General features: G+C 38.1%; 1 protein-coding gene across 5 annotated transcripts in view; it reads left to right on the top strand.

Annotated features, from left to right (window-relative positions):
* Positions 1-21,163, top strand: part of LOC145482746 (uncharacterized) — a 36,318-nt gene extending 15,155 nt beyond the window's left edge. For 2 of the 5 annotated variants that reach the window (XR_014048803.1, XR_014048802.1), the window contains 2 exons: positions 1,821-14,049; positions 19,635-19,899. Coding sequence is in view for 1 of the 5 variants with exons in the window: in XM_081461386.1 (XP_081317512.1) it covers positions 15,423-15,446; positions 16,218-16,414; positions 19,635-19,669; positions 19,810-19,949 (396 nt within the window). In the remaining 4 variants the exon portion in view is untranslated. The other 3 variants (XM_081461386.1, XR_014048804.1, XR_014048805.1) reach the window with 3 other exon arrangements.
* Positions 21,164-23,276: the final 2,113 nt, after the last annotated feature.

Raw genomic sequence — 23,276 nt, 5'->3', positions numbered from 1 at the left:
GACTCGTGGTTGCAAAATCTAACTCTAAAATCTGTTGTTGTAGAGCCAATGTATTGTAAGTTACATTTCTTACACGAAGCCAAATAAATGATATTTTTTGAATCACAGGAAAGTTTCAATCGTATCTTATAGCTCTTGCCTGTTTGAAAACTTTGGAAAGAATTTGATTCAACAAAGTAGTTGCGACAGAGATCACATCTTGTTCTTTTGCATTTAAAGCAACCCTTAACCTCAACAACCTCTTCAATCTTAGTGTTAGAGCCATAACGAGATGGCGCTAACAACTCCTTAAGGTTTTTAGATCTTCGAAAAGAGGCTATGATGGAATTTGGCGGAAAAAATTCTTTTAATTTGGGGTTGGATTCAAACAGGCAAGAGCTATAAGATACGATTGAAACTTTCCTGTGATTCAAAAAATATCATTTATTTGGCTTCGTGTAAGAAATGTAACTTACAATACATTGGCTCTACAACAACAGATTTTAGAGTCAGATTTCGCAACCACAAGTCTGCTATGCTGACCAAGAAAAAGACTTGTGAGGTAGCGGTGCATTTCAACAGAACACCGCACGACTTAAACGACTTTTCTTTCCAGTGTATTGATCAAGTGCAGATAAATGCAAACAATACAAGTAACATCGAAAAGCTTTTAATCACTAAAGAGGCATATTGGAGTGCACAGTTGTTCTCTCTGGCACCTTTTGGCTTGAACAAACGTCAGGAATTCCACTCGAAAAAAAGAATAAACTACAATTAGCGCAAAAATAACTTGCAAATTTGGCGGTTATCTTAGTTCAGGTGTTCAAAGGCCCTGACCTTGGATCTTGTTAGCTTTGTTAGCGCTAGGTTTTCTCAGGGGCCCCCATCGGGGAATTTATTACATTATTGTTGTTTAAGGGCCCTGTTTAGGGCGCCTGTTGTGCCTTGCCGCGGCATAGTTTCAAGGGCTTTGTTTGGGGATTTTGGGACCGCCTTTTTTGAACATTGAATATTTTACACGCGGGTCCCTTCACACTTTCGGCGGACTCGACGAATCGCGTTACTTTTTTGATATTAATCTTATTTGTATTATATTCGATTATTTATTCTTATTTGGTTTGTGTCTTTTGAGTTTTGTACCGCATTGTCATAGTATCTCGCTTAGTAATCACCGATTGTTTATCATTGGTTAATTTTTTCGTTTTCATGTGTTACCACGCCCTGTTATGTAATCATCTTTGTAATATGATGTCATTTTTTATACTGTAAACTTATTTAAGGTTATTGTAATTTATTATTCACTTGCACTGCAACTGATGAAGGTCTTTGACCGAAACGTTTATTTTTATTAAATTTTTAAACCTTTTTTTAGATTTCTTAGATTTTTTACTGTATATATATTTTTTTTTCGCTCGAAGTTGTCCGTCCTCGTTTTCCACAATTGCCTATATATATATACATATATATATATATATATATATAGATAGATAGATAGATAGATAGATAGATAGATAGATAGATAGATAGATAGATAGATAGATAGATAGATATGGAGAGTATTGTAAAGTTATAGACTTAACATTAAAATCTGACATTTGAATGCCTCCTTTGCTAAAATTAGTCACGATTTAATTGTTATCACTCCCTGTGAATTTATAGAGATTCCAGAGGCAAATTATCACCTAATGTGGAAGTCCTGTCTTCAAGTGAGGGAAAATAACCCAAAAAAGTTACAGTGAAAGTAAAAAGAATAATGAATTTTGATATGGTGTACATTGTACATCATGTAAAGGTATTTGGTGAATGCCAAAGGCATAACATTTGATGTATTGCTTTTTCAGGACAAATTATATAACAGTGAAGTTTTAAAAGGTGTTATCAGAAAAATAATGAGTACATTGTCCAGGCAGTACCAGGTTATGGACGGCATATGCAGACAGTAAGAGGAATTGTAAGCATTATCGGGTAAGTTTGTTTTATGCTTTTGACTCTTGTACTTGGATTTTGAGTCATTTCATCACAAGAATAGGTAATGACAGATGCAATAGTTGTTTGGAATTTATTTTTGAAGGTAAACTTATAAGTCTGCCTATGCTGGATAACAGCCATGTGTATACTGAATGTAAAGCAAACACACTGTTAAAGATGGGGCAACCCTAAAACCCAGAAACTGGAATCCGGAATCCAGAACCAAAAACCAGAATCCACAAACCGGAAACTGGAATCCACAAATCAAAGAAAACAAGTTCTTCGAGTACTCAAAACTTGTTTTGCTTAGGTTTTTGCCTGTAAAAAATAAGCAGCCAAGTAAAAAGGACCTCAAACTTAACCTTTTTTGAAACAAAAATTCCCCATCTGTTGAAATTTGTGCAACCGTTATTTCTAGTGAGGGCTATGATTATGAGAATCTTAGTAAAGTGCGTCGTTATTTTATTCCAAGCACCCTGAGAACGTCTAAAATAAGCTTGCTGGTAATTAACCACATAGCCATGGGCAGAGCGCGGTTCATGTTCTACCCGTGGTTTTTTTTTTTGTCAGTGACCAGATCCAAACTTCCTCTCGGCCAAATTTTGAATCATGCAACCTGTGATGTTTATTCACCAAAAGCTATTGAAACATTAATACAAGGACAATGTTATTGTATTCTATATTTGTGTGTAAAATATAGTTTCTTTTGGTTTTATCGAAGCGTTGGATTCAAAGGGAAATAATAAATATGCTAAAAACACTAAAAAAGGGTAATATGTCAGCCATGGAATGCGCTGACGTTGCAGCTTTCATTTTCACTACTTGACAAATAAGATCGTGTTTACTTTGCAAGCTTATTTTGCCAGAAGCTATGGTCATTAATTTATTTGCAATTTTGCGAGTTTTCCTGTGGGTGTCGGCAAATGAAGCAAATTCTTTGGCTGTTTCATTGCAGTGAGTTAAGAGATTTGAAGAAAAATTAAATAATTGCCAAGGTAAACAAGAGCATGCCAGAACTTGCAACGTTTAAGTTAGTGCTAGGAGAAAAAACACAACTGTTCTAAAATTAGCTGTGGATAGCGTAAACCCTCTGATTGTGTGACTTGCGTAACTACTTCAAAGCACAAACAAATTAAATTTTGACTTTTCAGGAACAAAGCTGTTTATTAATAGCGTGACACTTGTTTCCTTTTGTATCATTCATGGGCATATCGCGAGCGAACTTCCAGATTAAGACCATTGCGTCATCATAGATTTCACAAAGGCTAACAGCAATGGTGCAATAAGTTATAACAGTTTGTGTTGATCAAGTGATGTGTTTACAGTAATCAATGAATCATCAAGGACTGCTTTGGAATGTGCACTGCGTTGTGGCTGTAGTATTAACAAAACAGTTAAATTTTAAAAACACGGTTATAAGATCTAAAAGATCTTCTTGTTGCCATTTTTGAGTTTTTTTTTGTAAAAAAAATTTCTTAGTCGGCACATCGGGTATGTTATGGACGGGTCAATGGATGAGTGAGTGAGTGAGTGAGAGATGTATGTATGTCACACCAATCAGATTGGATCTACTATAAACAGCCAATCAAATTTCTTGTTGTAAAGGTAAATGGTATGTGCATGAGAAGTTTTGATCCCGATAGAGTTCAGAACGGCCATATTTATTCTTCTATAAAAGAGGAGGAAGTATTCATATATGGGTTTACTTTGACATTTTCTGTGGGTTCGGCTGAGGATTTTAGTTAAATGAAGTTCAAGATGAGCCTTGAGGTTTGAAACAGTTCGTGAGCTAGTAGTATGCAAATGCAACGAGATATTTTTATTTTTAGTTACAAAGGTAACTTGATACTTGTGTTTTTCACAAGGAGCAAATTCAATTAGAGGTCACGAATCATCGCTTCTAGTTCTTAGGACATGTTTCAGAGGAGACGAGACTTTAGATTTGAAACAGTTCTTAAACATTTACAATAGTAAGTGTGGGTAATGATTGTTTTGTTCTTGTTGCATGCAAATATAACAAGATATTTTTGTTTTTTAGTTACAATGTGTAATTTGACACTCTTGTTTTTCACAAGGGAGTAAATTCAATTAGAGCAGACGAATCATCACCACTCTTTCCCACGAGATGTTTGCTATCTTTAGAAACAAATGGTAACTTAATACTGCTGTTTTTTTATATGGGAGTAAATTCAGTTAGAGCTGACAAGTTATCGGCTATTGTTTCCAGGATATTAAACAAAAAAGAAGCTTTCATTTCTGGACGGTTTTTACGTCTCTATCTTTTTACGTCTCTATCTATCTTACCATGACCAATGTAACATCGCAACCAAAAAAACTTGTCAAATTAACCAAATCATTACTGTACCATGAATGCTCCTATTTCCAACACTTCACACAAAAAAATAACTCTTGCACGCCTTGCGTGCCTATGTTGTTTAATAAGTGATCTGCAATTTAGCGAAGGTATAAAGTTACCCTTTATGTCTAGTAGATACTGAACAAGATAGAAAATGTCATAGAGAACAGGATGTCCGTCAGTGGCAGCCCCCTGTACATTGACAGTCACGCCCCCACTTTCGAAGTCCAAAGGCTAACCTGGCTCATCTAAATATAAAATTTTATTTTTCCAACAGATGCGAGACTAATTCCAGATCAACACTATTTCCACACTGATACTGTGACAAATCAGCAGTTCATATTCTTGGCGGCCATCATATTACAACAATTTATGTAAATGTTGCACACTTACTTTCGTCTGCTTCTCGCTTGCTAACAGATTGGACCACATGTTGTTAAAAGATGCTAAAAGACTGCCAGAAACTCACTGCAATGACATGTTGTTATTGTGCTACTCACCAGTCTTCTTGGAGCAATTTGATCTAGACAAGAACCGTGCTTTCACCAGGGCCAGGTTGAACAAAAGATGGGTAACTTAGCCTATGAGCAGACTCCCTTGTTTGGGCCGTGGGCATTAGTGGCAAAGCCACATGAAGGCACTCGCTCACATGCCAATGCAGAAAAACACTAGACTCTTATTTAGCCTGCTTAGACACCAGAGACAGATACCAGAGCCTGCTCGCAGACTATGAGCAACTCTATCCACCCAAAAAATCACTAACCCTGACTGGATAGTGATTTACCCAATGGATAGCTTTATCCAGCTTTTGAACAATCGGGCCAGATGTATAGCTAAGGGTTGTTCAGAAGCAGTCAATAATTTTTTAGCAATTACCGCTTGTGGCTGAAGTAAAGCCAAGAAAATAAATAACAGCAAAATAATTTTTCCCCATATATATTTATTAGACATTGCTGAAGTGAATTATTCCTATCATCATTCATAATATCTGGATTCCAGATTCTGGTTTCTGGTTCCGGATTACGGTTTCCGGCTTCAGTGTTTTAGGGTTGCCCTTGATGATGTACGTGCATGTTAATCTTGAATAATCTGAAATTTCAGAGAGTTTAAAAATATCATATCATATCTGTGATGGTTCTGAGGTGGAGGGCTGTTACATGTACATGTAAATGTCTCATGCACGATTTTTCACTTGTTATGATTCAGCTGCCAATAGTTTCTGTATCTGTTGGTGTGCAACGATCTACACCAATATTTCAACCTAATAATGTACAGTGTTTATAAATTAACCAAATTATGCTGTTTTTAGTTGACCAATGCAACTACATAGTAATGTGATGCTGATGCACACAAATTTACAAATATGCCTAGTGTCAACTTGTCAAATATATGAACTGGCCAGACAGTCTAGATTACAAAATTTTCTGAAAGTTGGAATTATCAGGTAAGATATTTCTTAAACATTATTTTGTAATTAATGATTTCTCAGACATTGTTTTTTTTTTCAAGAAAAGATTCATACCCCACATATAGAGGTTTTTTTCTCTAAGGGCTCCCTCCTCCTGTTACTTTGGAATTTCTAATGACTGGCCATGGTGGGTGTTGGGTGTGCATATCTTCTGGAACTGCACATTCAGATTAAGCCAACAAGAACATCAGTATTTATCCTGACAAAGTCTGATTTTCAGCCTGGATGGCCCTTTGATTGGGACTGTGCACATTGTTGTACTGCAATAGTCCAGTTTCTTGTTTAAAGCAAATTGCATGTGCTCTCAAAAGCAAGTCGCCAAGTTCATAACAATTATATATGTTTGCTTTGCATCTCAGGGCAGAGCCTGCCACTGTGAAAGTTTTGGTACAATCCCCCTAGCATTTGATTCACTACTGTAGACACTCAATAAACAACTAACAATGAAGTACACTGTATATCAATGAAAGGAATGTCATCTGTTGGTTATAAATTATAACTGATATGTCTTTGTATGTTCAGTGGTGTTCAAGTAGCAGCAATATACACTATGATTACATCCCTGTTCCTGTCAGTCGATATATGAACAGTGTACACATAGGCAGCCTGGATTAAAACATCAAAGATTTTCAAAGCAACCATGGCCATTTGAGATATTTCTAAAGAAATGTAAATTCAAGGTCCTTATGATTGCATATAGGGATTGATTTTTATTGTAAAAAAGTATCTTACTGAGTGTATTGTTCTTATGTACTAATTGTTGTAGAACACAGAGACCACTATTATGACAGAGATATTAATGTGTGAAAAGTTCCATAAAAAAATGCACTGGGAGTAAATTAAATCATCATAGATGCAGCTTCTGAGAGATTCCCAATATTAATGGAACATACAGTACATTGTACATACATGTAAAAGAGTTCGATAATTTATTACTTAAGATTGCAATGCTTTGTTTGGTTTCTCTATATTTACAGGCAACTTGATGCCATAATAATTTCTGCACTAAGTTCATTGAACAAACTGACTTGGAAGTTGAGTTCTGCAACCCATACTGTGTGTAGTAATATCATAGCTGCAACATCGTGACAGATACACTGTATTACATTATTAAGAAACACCTATGATACATGTATTAACTAATTATTTAAAGTGTCTGTTAAATTAATCATTTTTTCTTAGAGATAAGTTACTCATCATGTCATGGTTTAGTTAAATAATTGCTTTTTTGGCTTAAAAATGATATTTATTGTGCTTGGTTTATGTCGCTCTTAAATCAATTTTGTGATAACCTGCATTGGGCATGGCGTAAATTAATATTTTGCCAACACGAAATGGAGAACTGGGTTTTAAGCAAAGTTGCAGGATTAGTATTTTTGTAGTAAGAAAGAGTTGAGAAATTTGTGACATTCTACCGACAGCCTTGCCATTCGCAATGGCCAATAAGGTTCATTTGTTCCCTAGTGTTGTACAAATAGTGTTCTCTAATTTATAAATTATTTCAATCTGTTGTTTAAATGATTGCCTTATAACCCCATGTCCAGCTTTGGTGCATGTAGGATATTTATGTATTGTTTATCCATTTTGCTGTAAATTATCTTTAATTGATGTGTCAATCAAAAAATATCTTGGATATGCACCTATGTCTCATAATCTTTGAATGCGTTTGGTTGTGTAGTGCAGACAAAGTACACGTACATAATACAACTTACTCATAGCTTACTTATAATTCTTGGTATAATTTAATCATAGCAAAATTAATTAATGGTACCCAATAACAGCTCCTGTAGTCCACAATCTCAGTCGAGAAAAAGAACAAATCACTTTGGAATTGAATAATAAAATTATTATCAGAAGCCTATGCAAGTATTCATGATCAGCAACAAAATATCATATTTATCATTCATGCCAGAGTGATTTTGCTTATACTTTGAGATATGGTGCAAACCCTTTCAGCAGGAGGAGACTCCATACAAGAATGAAGATGGCTAACTATCTTTGGGGATCAAGTTAGAAAACAAACCTTTTAAACTTTTTACATGTGTATACTATTTTGGTATTTTTGTGAGATTTCATTTGGTAGAGATTTGGGGAATGCGTATTTTGTAACCACTGCATTTCAGTCATACCCCACAACAACAAAAATTGTAAACTTCTTTTGTGTGGGAGTCCCCATGTTAACTTAGAAAGAATATAATGATTAATAACAATGTCTTGTCTTTCTCAATAAGAAAGAACAAGGAATGCCACCAAAAAGCACAGAAGACAGTTCTGTTCTGTGATCAACATTTTTGGTGGCTCCCCTGGAATCCTTGAAATTATGGCTGTATTTTCATCATCACACCATCTTACACCTCAATCTGCTGATGTAATCCTATTTCGGGCTGAAACTATAAAATCGCTCGCAGTTTACCTCACGTACATGTACATGTTGGATTGTTTTCATTAGTAACAACATTCCAAAAAATAACTGACGAGCTCCGCTTTTAGGCTTGGCTAAATCTATATGTTATCTTCGTTATTTTATTAAGGCTTCTAATAACCTTAGTTATGCTAAGTTATACTTTTCTTTGTGTCATCAAAGACTTAAGAGCCAATTCCTGTAAATACCGAGAATGAGATGACAGTCGCAAAATTTCATCATGCACCAGGGCATGACTGGGATGGAAAAAGAAGGCCTAGGAGGCACTAGTCTTATATGGGTACGTGTTGAGAATTTACGTACATATTCACTCCTGTTACCGGTTCTTTTTTAAACCTATATAAACTATACAGTCGAACCTCCACTAACGGTCACCTCTCCACAGTGGACTCCTCTCTACAACAGACACATTTTTTTGTCCCGGTGGACAGTCCATACATTCGCTCTTGTTTTTGCCTCTGAAATGCGCAAAATAAGGCTACAATACATAATGCCTAACTATTTTATACCGCCTAATTATGGATGGGAAGTTCGCTTGGTCAATAATTGTGAATTCTCAAGGTAAAATAAAGGAAAATTTTAGCTCTTCTGAGTGTCCGATTTTTGGAAAGCGCCCATATTATTGTCTATATAGTTTAGCAGAAAGCAACAGGGGTGAATATGTATGTAAACTCACACCGCGTATCTAAGATCTGATGCCCTCTAGGCCTCCTTTGTCCTTTTTGCTCATGGATGACGTAATTTACGTCATTCATGAGCTTAGTAGGCAGTCCAATGGCACTCACTCACTCACTCCATTCTGACCAATTACCCAGGCAGTGAGGCCTGGGTTTAAATTTGGGCTCCGTTTTTTTTTTTTAACCGCGCGGCCATGGGCCGAGCGCGGTTCATGGTTTACCCGTGGTTTTTTTTTTTAACCGCGCGGCCATGGGCCGAGCGCGGTTCATGGTTTACCCGTGGTTTTTTTAACCGCGCGGCCATGGGCCGAGCGCGGTTCATGGTTTACCCGTGGTTTTTTTAACCGCGCGGCCATGGGCCGAGCGCGGTTCATGGTTTACCCGTGGTTTTTTAACCGCGCGGCCATGGGCCGAGCGCGGTTCATGGTTTACCCGTGGTTTTTTTTTTTTCGACTTCGGTGCGAGCAGACCCAAGCTTCCACTCGGCCAAATTTTGAGTCACGCAACCTGTGATGTTTACTCGCCAAAAGCTGTTGAAACAATAAATCTCATCTTTCGCGGGAATAAATTAAAAACCCAACGCTCGTCAAAAATTATATTTTTTCACCAGAAATTTAGCTCGGAACATATACATATTTATATTTGTTTGAATCGTCGATGAAATGACCTTTTCCGGATACTTTTTCCTTCGGGGTCAACCGAAACCTCAGATTACAAAGTCACGCCGAACCCACATGTTGCAAAAAAATCTCTTCAAAACCCTGACTTCGAAGCGATATAACACTTCAGCGTTAATAGCTACCACACATCGGCAGGCGGTAAATCTATTCCTTAACAATCCAGCTTTATCGTGTTAAAATTTCAGCGAAATCGAACAAAACCAGAATTAATTAGAATTTTTTTGTGACCTCACTTCCCAGACTTGTCCTAACAAAGGAAGCAACGGTCGCCCATAGCAACCGAAAAACACCAACATAACAAAGCCGACGTTTCGGCCAAAATACTCCACAATTATCGCCTGAGAGCTTAAACTTGAATGGGAACATCTTTTTCGAACCTTTTTCAACTGATTTAGACGAAAGACTGGCCTCGGCGGGCTACAAAAACGACAAAGAGAAAAAACAGAACAAGACAGCAGAACAAGCCGATAATATTTCATCGCGTGGCTTTCGACACGAAAACGAAAATACAGCTTACTTCTGGATAAATTCAGCCTTAGAAGCCAGCAACCGGTCCCAAATTACTTTCTGTATCCTTACAAATGTCCTGATTTCCATCTCCGAAAGATTTTGTCCCAATTTTGAGCAAATAAACATTTCGCCGGCGGCGACCGCCATTACGGTGGCTTGCATACTAAATTAGCTAACTTAACAAAATTCTCCCGAGGGGGGGGATACGACAAATTTGGTGAGAATCAAAAGTAACGTCAATTTTCTGTCACGTTTTCAATCTGTGGTCACTGGAGTGACCAAAATCGATACATCGGTCGGGATACGGTTTTTTTATGACTTGTGTGACTACTTTGCTAGCCCTTTACTCGTGGAAAACACCAATTAAATTTAATCATGCATTTTAAGAAAGAAAGCTGTTGTTAATAGTGTTATTATTGTGTGGTTGATATCGTTCATGCCCATACATATCCCGAAGAAAGTTCTAGATTAAGACCATTAAGTCATGGGAGATTTGTCAAAGGCTACCACTGATGGTGCAATAATACAGTTTGTGTTGATCAAGTGATGTGATGTCTACAGTAAGAAAAGAATCATCAATGACTGCTTTGGAATGTGCACTGCGTTCCGACGGTAGTGCTAAGCGAACAGTTAAATTTTAAAAGCGCGGTTATAAGATCTAACAGATCTTCTTGTTTTTTTTCGACTTCGGTGCGAGCAGACCCAAGCTTCCACTCGGCCAAATTTTGAGTCGCGCAACCTGTGATGTTTACTCGCCAAAAGCTGTTGAAACATTAATAAATCTCATCTTTCGCGGGAATAAATTAAAAACCCAGCGCTCGTCAAAAATTATATTTTTTCACCAGAAATTTAGCTCGGAACATATACATATTTATATTTGTTTGAATCGTCGATGAAATGACCTTTTCCGGATATTTTTTCCTTCGGGGTCAACCGAAACCTCAGATTACAAAATCACGCCGAACCCACATGTTGCAAAAAAATCTCTTCAAAACCCTGACTTCGAAGCGATATAACACTTCAGCGTTAATAGCTACCACACATCGGCAGGCGGTAAATCTATTCGTTAACAATCCAACTTTATCGTGTTAAAATTTCAGCGAAATCGAACAAAACCAGAATTAATTAGAATTTTTTTGTGACCTCACTTCCCAGACTTGTCCTAACAAAGGAAGCAACGGTCGCCCATAGCAACCGAAAAACACCAACATAACAAAGCCGACGTTTCGGCCAAAAAACTCCACAATTATCGCCTGAGAGTTTAAACTTGAATGGGAACATCTTTTTCGAACCTTTTTCAACTGATTTAGACGAAAGACTGGCCTCGGCGGGCTACAAAAACGACAAAGAGAAAAAACAGAACAAGACAACAGAACAAGACGATAATATTTCATCGCGTGGCTTTCGACACGAAAACGAAAATACAGCTTACTTCTGGATAAATTCAGCCTTAGAAGCCAGCAACCGGTCCCAAATTACTTTCTGTATCCTTACAAATGTCCTGATTTCCATCTCCGAAAGATTTTGCCCCAATTTTGAGCAAATAAACATTTCGCCGGCGGCGACCGCCATTACGGTGGCTTGCATACTAAATTAGCTAACTTAACAAAATTCTCCCGAGGGGGGGGGATACGACAAATTTGGTGAGAATCAAAAGTAACGCCAATTTTCTGTCACGTTTTCAATCTGTGGTCACTGGAGTGACCAAAATCGATACATCGGTCGGGATAGGGTTTTTTTATGACTTGTGTGACTACTTTGTTAGCCCTTTACTCGTGGAAAACACCAATTAAATTTAATCATGACTTTTAAGAAAGAAAGCTGTTGTTAATAGTGTTATTATTGTGTCGTTGATATCGTTCATACCCATACATATCCCGAAGAAAGTTCTAGATTAAGACCATTAAGTCATCGGAGATTTGTCAACGGCTACCACTGATGGTGTAATAATACAGTTTGTGTTGATCAAGTGATGTGATGTCTACAGTAAGAAAAGAATCATCAATGACTGCTTTGGAATGTGCACTGCGTTCCGACGGTAGTGCTAAGCGAACAGTTAAATTTTAAAAGCGCGGTTATAAGATCTAACAGATCTTCTTGTTTTTTTTCGACTTCTGTGCGAGCAGACCCAAGCTTCCACTCGGCCAAATTTTGAGTCACGCAACCTGTGATGTTTACTCGCCAAAAGCTGTTGAAACATTAATAAATCTCATCTTTCGCGGGGAAAAATTAAAAACCCAGCGCTCGTCAAAAATTATATTTTTTCACCAGAAATTTAGCTCAGAACATATACATATTTATATTCGTTTGAATCGTCGATGAAATGACCTTTTCCGGATATTTTTTCCTTCACGCCGAACCTACACGTTGCAAAAAAATCTCTTCAAAACCCTGACTTCGAAGCGATATAACACTTCAGCATCAATAGCTACCACACATCGGCAGACGGTAAATCTATTCCTTAACAATCCAGCTTTGTCGTGTTAAAATTTCAGCGAAATCGAACAAAACCAGAATTAATTAGAATTTTTTTGTGACCTCACTCCCCAGACTTCACCTAACAAAGGAAGCAACGGTCGCCCATAGCAACCGAAAAACACGAACATAACAAAGCCGACGTTTCGGCCAAAAAACTTCAGAATTATCGCCTGAGAGCTTAAACTTGACTGGGAATATCTTTTTCGAACTTTTTTCAACTGATTTAGACGAAAGACTGGCCTCGGCGGACTACAAAAAACACCAAGAGAAAAACAGAACAAGACAGCAGAACACGCCGATAATATTTCATCGCATGGCTTTCGGCACGAAAACGAAAATACAGCTTACTTCTGGATAAATTCAGCCTTAGAAGCCAGCAACCAGTCCCAAATTACTTTCTGTATCCTTACAAATGTCCTGACTTCCATCTCCGAAAGATTTTGCCCCAATTTTGAGCAAATAAACATTTCGTCGACGGTGACCGCCATTACGGTGGCTTGCATACTAAATTAGGTAACTTGACAAAATTCTCCCGAGGGGGGGATATGACGAAAAGAGCTGAAAAATGGCCTGTAATTGGCTAATGATGAGATCATCCCACTGTCCAAATTAGGTGAGAATCGAAAGTAACGCCAATTTTCTGTCACGTTTTCAATCTGTGGTCACTGGAGTGACCAAAATCGATACATCGGTCGGGATAGAGTTTTATTATTAAATTATATGACTTGTGTGACTACTTTACTAGCCCTTTACTCGTGGAAAACACCAATTAAATTTACTCATGACTTTTAAGAAAGAAAGCTGTTGTTAATAGTGTTATTATCGTGTCATTTATATCGTTCATGCCCATACATATCCCGAAGAAAGTTCTACAAAGATTAAGACCATTAGGTCATCGGAGATTTGTCAATGGCTACCACTGATGGTGCAATAATACAGTTTGTGTTGATCAAGTGATGTGATGTCTACAGTAAGAAAAGAATCATCAATGACTACTTTGGAATGTGCACTCCGTTCCGACGGTAGTGCTAAGCAAACAGTTAAATTTTAAAAGCGCGGTTATAAGATCTAACAGATCTTCTTGTTTTTCCTCGTTCGGTCACAAATCGCCGTCTGGTCTCTAAAGCGCATGCGTCACCTGTGCATGCGTACAGCACATGGAATTTACAGAAGTTGTCGTCGTGAAAGGTTAGCACGGTTCCATGAGTTCAAGGGCGATGAAATCACATACAAACGAACATACCGTTCGCGGTAGACCAACACTAAAAGACGTTAAGCGTTTTCGGAACTGGTCGGTCTGCAAGCCTTATGAGAGATCAATTTACGAGCGAACATTTTGAATGAATATATCAAGAATCATGTTATACTAAAGGAGCTATCAATCGGGGCTATCAACTCTTCAACTTGATAAAAAGCATCTTCAGAAGCGTCATCGTATTTTTAGACGTGATCGTGAAGCAAGTAGAATCCCAGCGCGAACTCAAGAACGTCTGGGCAACAAGAGTAGAAAGGTTAGAGGATTTGTTTACGAATGTATCTGTGCGAATACACCTAAGTAAAACGTTCTGAGAAAGTATAACAAAGTTGAAATCTCGAACTAAACGATATTCTCTCGTTATTTTCTTGTAACAGAGTTATGTGTCTTTACAAGAATGAAACCCATGTAGCGAATTATTGTACATTTAAGCCGAAAGAAATTAATGTATGTTGACCCCAGCAAAACAATTCTTGGCTTGCACTGTCACGCAATCCTGATGCAATAAAAAAATTATTCGAAAACCATTTAGTGGATAAAATCAAGAAATTGTGATGTTATAGGAGATTAATAAAGATGACACTTCTCCAATTTTTAAGTCTGTACGTTTTCCCAAAGCTCAGATATTCGTCGAAATATTTTGCACAAATTAACAGAGCCCAGTGTGGAGCCGCCATGTTGATGTACCTCCACGCTACACAAACATTGCGGCTGGAAAATAGTGTAAACATCTGGAACTTACTTTGGCTATCTAGGCGACTGATTATCTGTATTGAGCAAACGAGCATTTACATAAGCACTTTTCCTTATACTTTAACTTCTGAATGGGCCAAAAATCACGAGATAAGTGTATGTTTTTCGACAAACGCGTTCGTAGATGTAGCTCAATGTCACGCACCGCCATAACTCAGAAATTCAAAATGTCCCGCTTGCTTGGGAAATGCAAAAAAAAACAACAACGACGACGACGACAAAGACTAAGGAAAATAGACCGAAACGTTTATAGGTTGATATAAAGACCTTGACTCATTTCACGCCCTAAAGACCTCCAAACTAGTATCAAGCTATTAATCGATTCTAAGAAATGCAATCAAAGGCAGAATAGCTTGAGCACATCGATTCGATTGAATTTCTTACGACTTCAAATGCAGAACATTTAGCTCAATTGCAATATAGCTAGTGCTTCTCAGTATAACGACTGCCTGGGTACACGCAGCAAGCGTCTGGTTTATTCATTAAAACCGGATTAAACATTTTCCTCCTACCTCCCCTGCTAAGTATTGTTTTTGTCTCAAGGACTTCTTGGCATATGTTTGACTGGTTTTATGAGGGTACTGCAAAGGCGTAAATTTTTGTCCAACAACATGGCGTAACACGGCATGGAAGTCAAAGATGATTTTTTGCTCGATCTGTAAAGAGATCTAAAGAGGGATTCCTTCGTGGGTTGAAAAATGGAAAATTTTCACGCTAAGGAGCACTTGCTATGACAAATCGACAATGGAATCCTGTAAGCGACGATCCTTGCATCGAAATCTTGAAAGATACAATGTCAATCTACCGTGGTCCGTGGACAAATCGACGGAATCGTTAGAAAATGTCTTAATGTCACCCGGAGGAGGAATAAACTGAATGCCTTGTCATATAGAAGCTAAGGTAAGCCCTCTTGTTGTATCGTTTTTTTTTTTCTTTTAAAAACTATAAGAGCACTTTTGCATACTAGTAATATTAGATTCTTGCGTTCAGAAGCTGCTCGATTCCGAAAGTAGTCATCTGACAAAGCACATGGTTTTCTAAACACAAAAGAGCTGACGTTCGCCATTTTGTGTCATGGCTAGATGTTGTCTTTACAGAGTTGATTTCTGTCTGTCGGCGATTTATACTATCGATCAGTATTATGGATGTATTTTGTACTGGAAATGCTGATAACAAGTCTCTCGTGTACATATTCAACCTCGTGTAGCTTTGAAGAAGCTTACGTCGAGTTCAAAATAAAGATTAGTGAGAAAGTTAAAAGTGAAATGAGCAGACTAAGAACACAAGCGTGCCTTGTGCCTTTGGCAGTGTTACAGACCGACAACCTTGTTTCAGAATGTTGGATCTCTCCAGCTCAGGCTCCACCTCCACATTGAATCAAAACTTTGCTTGTCAGATAGAAATGATGCATATCAGCTTCGTGAATTTACGCTTTACTGAAATGACTAAGACTTTGGTCAGTCTAACATAAGAACTTGCTATGGAACTGCTGTGTACCTTTTAATGTTTTGAATTGTACTAAATTCCATACAGATGTAACTTTAGTAATTTAGAAATTACTGTTATGGTTTTAACCCAATCAATTCCAAATATGCGTGTCATTGGTATCTGTCGCTCGAAAACTAAAGTCACAATTTCATAGTTAATTCATGCTCTTACTTATCTTCACAGCTCAGTTCAGAACCTACAGTTCCAGCTGTAATGCTTGGGGATTTCAATATTGATCTAATGCAAGAAAATATAGAACAAAAGGCTCTAATGAAATATCTTATAACAGGCAAAGGATACACTCAGTTGATTAACCAGTATACTACTGACTACCGCACACAGATAGATCATGTACCACAAATTATGTGCACAATCAGCAGGTGATCATCAGCCCATTTATATAAATTTACATGAAACCTTTTTGGATTTTTTTTTTTTTTTAATTCACTATGTATGAGATCATTATGCTCCCTCACCATAGGCCTGCAATGCGTGCAGAGAGCTAGATAAAAAAGCTCCGAGGGAGATAATATTATGTTCCCTCATCATAGGCCTGCAATGCGTGCAGAGAGCTAGATAATAAAGCTCTGAGGGAGATATGAAAGGCCGCGTGCAAGAATGTCCCCTAGATTTTTTGGCCATTTTGAAAGTGCTCAAAAATAGCTGAATTTTGGCATGTGGGCTTCGTTTTATCTGAGAAACATTGCTCTGAAGTTTTTTTGGCTGGGGCGCTCTTCGTTCTCGAGAAGTAACGTTTGCAAAAAACTCAGTTTTCCAAGCGGCATCTTTTGGAGATCTTTTGTTGAACAAAAAACAAAAGAAACATTATTTTGTTGAACAGCAAACAGGCAGACTTTATAGTGTATTCCACTGAATCTTAGCTGTCTTAAAGTCAAAGGAAAATAGTATGTAGAGCGCAAATCTGGGAACAGATTGTTCACATCGGTTATTGTGACGTGAACACAACACGTGAATCGATCGAGCGTCAAACGAAATACCATCGAACAAAAAAGAGATGTGCCGCATTAGAGCTCTGTCAACTAATATCTTAAGCATTTTGTTAAGGGACCAGGTGGTTGAGAGGCATCATAAAGCCTCGATAAACCCGTAAGTCATCAGCACGTTTTAAAGAATCAAAATGTGTTCTGAAACTTCGAAGGCAGCTGATATACCGTAATCGTGTTATCGGCGTTCGAAGTCAGATCGAGCCAGGCAGCAAAGTCCAAGAGCAGCTCTTGCCCAAGAAAAATACCCTCTCGTGAGTTGTGGCCCATTTGCCAAGCGTCGCTAGTGTCAAAGTTTGGAAAGCGAAAACTGGTTTTTGTCTTATAAAATTTGTCTTGTATCGACCGCCATGTTTTCCCGCGCACGAGGTGTAAAGACCCTTCCCGACATGCATTGCGATCACGTTCTGCTCGCGTTTCTCGAACTGGTAACTAGATTGTTTCGGCTTTTTTCATTTAAACATAATAATGACCAACAAGTAGCGATCGATTGTAACATAGATCTGTGATTCAGGTTGCGTTGATTTTATGTCATATCGGCATGATTTGTAGTGTTTTGAACTTCTGGGATCAGCGGACATGCAGATGTACGGACACCCGTATGTTGCGCAGAAGGGTTAATTTTTTAATGTTTGCCCTATTTGTAGAGCGTTTTCACGTGAAGTCATCAAATTCTTAAATCCAAAACTAAAGAGCCACAAGAGTTGTTATCCTCATCAGGCATAAGAGGTACCAGCGCATTTTGAATTTCGAAGTTAGGCGGTGCGTGACATAAAGCTACCATCGTGTTTGTCGAAAAATATGTATTTATCTCGTGATTTTCAGCCACTTAAGACGTTGCTGTATTTGGAAAAGTGCTCATTTAATGTTTATTTGTTCAGTGCAGATAATCATTGTCGCAGATAACCAAAGTAAGTTCCAGATGTTAACACTATTTTCCGGCCGCCATATTTTACCTATTTAGACCTGAAATCAACATTTTTGAGCTTACACGTTGCGTGAAATTAACATTTTGCTGTTTTCTAAGTGAAATCAACAACTTTTCCGTCACGCGTTACGTGAAATCAACATTTTTACCTATTTAGACCTGAAATCAACATTTTTGAGCTTATACGCTGCGTTAAATCAACATTTTTCTGTTTTCTAAGTGAAATCGACATCCTTGCTGTCACGCGTTAACGTGAAATCAGCATTTTTACCTATTTAGACCTGAAATCAACATTTTTGAGCTTATACGTTGCGTGAAATTAACATTTTGCTGTTTTCTAAGTGAAATCAACATCCTCGCTGTCACGCGTTACGTGAAATCAGCATTTTTACCTATTTAGACCTGAAATCGACATTTTTGAGCTTATACGCAGCGTGAAATTAACATTTTGCTGTTTTCTAAGTGAAATCAACATCCTTGTCGTCACGCGTTAACGTGAAATCAGCATTTTTACCTATTTAGACCTGAAATCAACATTTTTGAGCTTATACGTTGCGTGAAATTAACATTTTGCTGTTTTCTAAGTGAAATCAACAACCTTCCCCGTCACGGATTAACGTGAAATCAACATTTAAACCTTTTTTGACCTAAAATCGACATTTTTGAGCTTTTACGTTGCGTGAAATTGACATTTTGCTGCTTTCTAAGAGAAATCAATATCCTTGCCGTCGCGCGTTAACATGAGTCAACATTTTAACCACTTTTGACCTGAAATCAACAAATTTGAGCTTATATAAGTTGCGTGAAATTGACATTTTGCTGGTTTCTAAATGAAATCAAAGTCCTTGCGGTCGCGGCGGGCCGATCCTTTGTTATAATAAACCGAGGCGAGACTTCGACTTCGACTTATAACAAATGCTTGGCTTGGCTGTTATAACAAAGGATCGGCTCTGTTTATCATAACAAAGGCCTGGCTTCGTTTATTTGAAGGACTCGGCGGGAAAGGGGCGTCAGGTATTTTAATCGAAAGTGAACTTTGTCGAAAACGCTCCAAATTTCGCATGCAGTTTTGTTCAGGTATGTTAAGCAATGTCCCGTAGTTTTCGCGCTAAAGTTCGCTTCGTTCTCGAGATATTGCGTATGCAATAAAACCACTCGGTTTTTCCAACCTGTGTGCCTTTTTTGCATACGTTATTTCTCGAGAACGAAGAGAAACCTAGCGAAAAAAACTCCAGAGCAATGTTTCTCAGGTGAAACGAAGCCCACATGCCAAAATTCAGCTAGTTTTGAGCAGTTTCAAAAATGGCCGAGAAATCCAGGGGAAGTTCTTGCACACGGCCTTTCAATTAATTTAGCTGAAGATGAAACTTTATATACCAAATAAGTACCTAAATGTAGCAAGCAACTATTTGAATCACATATAGAAAACAGTCAGAACATTTATTGGCAGAAACAAAGAATGGTTTGAATTTCCTGTGCTTTTTATCTTCCTAAATTCCTAGTCCTCATAGAGTTTCAAAATTACATGTACAGTAACTCTACCAGAATTTGGAGATGCTGTATATAAGAATAAATTTTTCAGGTTAAAGGAATTATTTTAGCTCCAGTGTTTCTTTAAGGAAAGCATGCCATTTATAACTGGCATTTTCTTTCTTAAACCCTTTTCAGAAAAGCAAGAAATATCACTTGGACACCACATTTAGGTAAGTAGCCTATTTTTATTGGGGTTGGGTAGGGGGGAGGGGAAAGGGCAGCAAATGAAAGATATACATGTGTAATTTTTCTGCATTCATTTTTATACCCTTTTAAAATATGGGACTATTATCCTTACTGTGTATTGCAGGTGAAGCAAGTTGTACTATTGTGCTTATGCAAATAACCCGGATGAACACTGTGGTGACAACTACAGTATACTCAGGAGCCATAATCGGGGACGGAGACCGTAAGCGCGCGCCATTTCTAGTATTAGGGTTGTCCCCATGATATGGGACAATAATTCTATTTTTAGAACAAATTGCGCCATCACCTGCGGTACACGCGCGTACATGCTGCGAGGATTTTTGCGGATGTCGCGCGGAGGAAATGGCGTCCGAAATTCCCGAAATTTATCATGTTTTTGGCCCACAACTCAACGCGTTCACGTCTGTTGGAATTTTGCTTAAGTATTTTCGTCGTAAGCTGCTCCAGTTTGAGTGAAGTAAGACAGTGTCGAATTTAGGTATGTTCCGCTGTAAGCTTATATATATCGCTGACCAAGTTGTGTTCCGACGGATGCTTCTTTTACATGAGCTGTACATTACTCCACTTTAAATTTCACATATGTTGAAGATTAACAGCTTTTCCATTACACAGCAAAAAACTAGCTGGATATATTTAGATATAGCAGAGCTTCAGGGCTTCATAGTTTCCTAGCTCCTCTTGCCACACACTTGCGAGGAATTTGTCAGTCTATCGCGACCGAAAAGTAAAACAAAATAATTGCTAGTTTGAGTTTCGCTTGAATTTTAAGCAACGCTTGATGTTTCATCCAAGGCCCAATAACTTTACGTTCGTAGATACTGCTCAGTTTTATAAGTGTAAAAATCCAGTAAATTCTCTGTTGTCAATGAATGAGAGCGCCCGCCGATGCGTGTTTTCAGTACAGTCAGTAAACATGACAAATTGTACTTCCGCCGCTCTTTCGTGTGAAAGCGTACATCGAACTCAAACAATAACTCTATAGTTTTTAAATATGTGTAAGATTGATAAATTTTTGAGAACATATTAAAAGCTAAGCTAGAAATATGTGAATAAAGCAGAAATAACCAGCAAAGTTACGATGACGCTTTCTTTAATCAACTTGGAATAACGATTTCGATTTTGATGATCGAGTTACCAAAACTCCTTGTCTATTTTCATGTTCGCAGTGTAAAACTTTACCATGCTTATGTTGAAGAAACGCACATGATGTTAGTAGCCTTTTTTGCATTCGTGAAATTTGTTGCAGCATCTCAGCACAAAAGATAACGAAAGAAATCTTTGTCAAGATTTGTTGACAATTGAAAACACCGAATCGGACTTGAAAGTGCACGAGCTGCATGCACTATGCAAATGAGCTAATTGTACGCGTCAGACTTTCCTTTCAAAAACTTTTGCAAACTCACCAAACAAGCAGAGACAATAAGAAACCATCAAAACAGGTTTTGGTTATGATTAAACATTGTCTGAGAAACTCACAAATTAACTTGATACGTACGCGTAAGCTTACAATTAACGTGAGCAGATCTTATTATTCATTCCTAGCGCGAGTCTTTTTTTCGACCCTAAAAAACCCACCTTTTCCGTTAGCTCAGAGCATAAAACTACATATAAGCGCCCTGGTTCGTATTCCCTGCCTTATTCCCTGCCATCGCTGTGAAAAATACGCAAGAGAATCTCTCAACTCTCACCATTTGATCACGCAACGTGACAACATCCACTCGAGAGCCCCTGACATGTGCGTGAATCCGCGCGGATATATGACGTCAGGATGGCGCAATTTGTTCTAAAAATAGAAAAATTGTCCCATATCATAGGTGCGCGCGAATCCCGAGACTTACGGTCTCCATCCCCGATTATGGCTCCTGGTATACTATAATATGCAAGTGACAGTAAGCAAATGTTAATATTAACAACATTACTGATGCTATACGTGTTTATCAGCTGTCAAAAGTAATAGCAAAAGACTTCATAAAAACCGGCTTTAACAACACGTCACCCTTAAGAATTTCATGGAATTAGTCTGAGAATTACAGGTGGATGTGGAATACGCCTACTTAGGAAGAGAATAAGATGCTTCCAACACTTGTGTTAGCTGCCACTTGAGCTGTTGAAACTCATTCTTTGCAAAAGACATTGGCTACAAGCACATAAAATGGCTCTCCAAACTGCACACCGTTAATCCTCGAATTAGCGCCCGGGGCACTTATTTCAAATTTAGGAGAAGATGACGGGGCGCTTAATTAATGGGGGGGTGCTAATTCGAGGATTTACAGTATTGGAAACAGAGTTGGAAACACTTTGGAACTTTGTCCATGTAGGTTTAATATATAGATTTAGGCCAGCCTAAAAGCGTAGCTCCTGGGGCGGGTTGTTCAGCGTCTAATAATACACATGAAAAAATTACTCGATTCTGATTGGCTAAGAGCAGTGCAGTTCAAGTGTAACACCAGTGCAAAAAGTGTAACATCAGTGCAAAAAGTGTAACACCAGTGCAAATTACACATCAAAATTCTGGATTATGATTGACTGAAAGATAATAGGAATTTTTCTAAGAAAATGATATCAGGTAAAATGATGACGAAAATTTTGTGTTGAAACTTTGAAAAAAGTTTTCTCAAATAAGAAAAAATGGCTCCAAGAAAGATCTTCCGGCACTTCCTCCGCGCGAATTTTTTCATGTTTATATTATTAAGTAATCATACGGTTTTTCTCGTTCAATTTGGAGTTAATTTGCACTTGTGAGTTTTTCAAAAAGCTGAAATTACACTCGCCGAAGCGGCTCGTGCAATTTCAGCTTTTTGAAAAACTCACTCGTGCAAATTAATTCCAAATTGAACTCGAAACCGTATGATTACCTATACAAATAACCCAGGAAAAGGTAGAATTTTGAGTTGAGTTTTGTAACTTTGCGGCGAGGTTTTCTGTATATTGTTTGGCCTTCTGTTTTGAGTTAAATAATCATTATATACACAAAACAAAGTAACTTAAAACATTTGTATAGAAGAAAAAGTTATAATTCGGTTAACTTTTAATCCTGGGTTAGCGTTAACCGGTTTCCGAACAATCCTGCCCTGTTTTCAACAAGTTAACCTGAGATGAGCCCGCGATCCAATCGAAAACCAGCACTTAGTCAGCGGTCAACTTCAAAAAAACATGCGACCTCGATAAGCTCTAAACTTGAACCCGCGATATGGTCACGTAATACTGGTCAGCAGATACCTTGTTTTGACAGGTGTCGATTGACGATAACATGGATGCCCAATATCAAAGAAGTACACAGTAAACCAAGGCTGCATGTCTCTATCAACCTATTATTTAGAGTATGGCGGCCATGTTGCGCGACTCCATCGTCGTCGTCGTCGTCGTCGTCGTCGTCGCCGTCGTGCGTACGCGCCCACGAGCAATACCGCTAGCCATGATAACCATGAGAAAATAAACTCATGGGTTTCCTTTTTTTTCCTATATGATTATGGGACTCCGCTTGGCGGCCCTTGGGGCCGCCTGAGTTCCGCTATTAAAGTTAAGAATGTCGACAAGTGAAATCCACCTTAACTCACTACATGTGTCAAA

Source organism: Orbicella franksi, chromosome 3 (genome assembly GCF_964199315.1).
Source record: "Orbicella franksi chromosome 3, jaOrbFran1.1, whole genome shotgun sequence".
NCBI lineage: Eukaryota > Metazoa > Cnidaria > Anthozoa > Scleractinia > Merulinidae > Orbicella > Orbicella franksi.
This window is presented reverse-complemented; position numbering and strand designations above follow the sequence as displayed.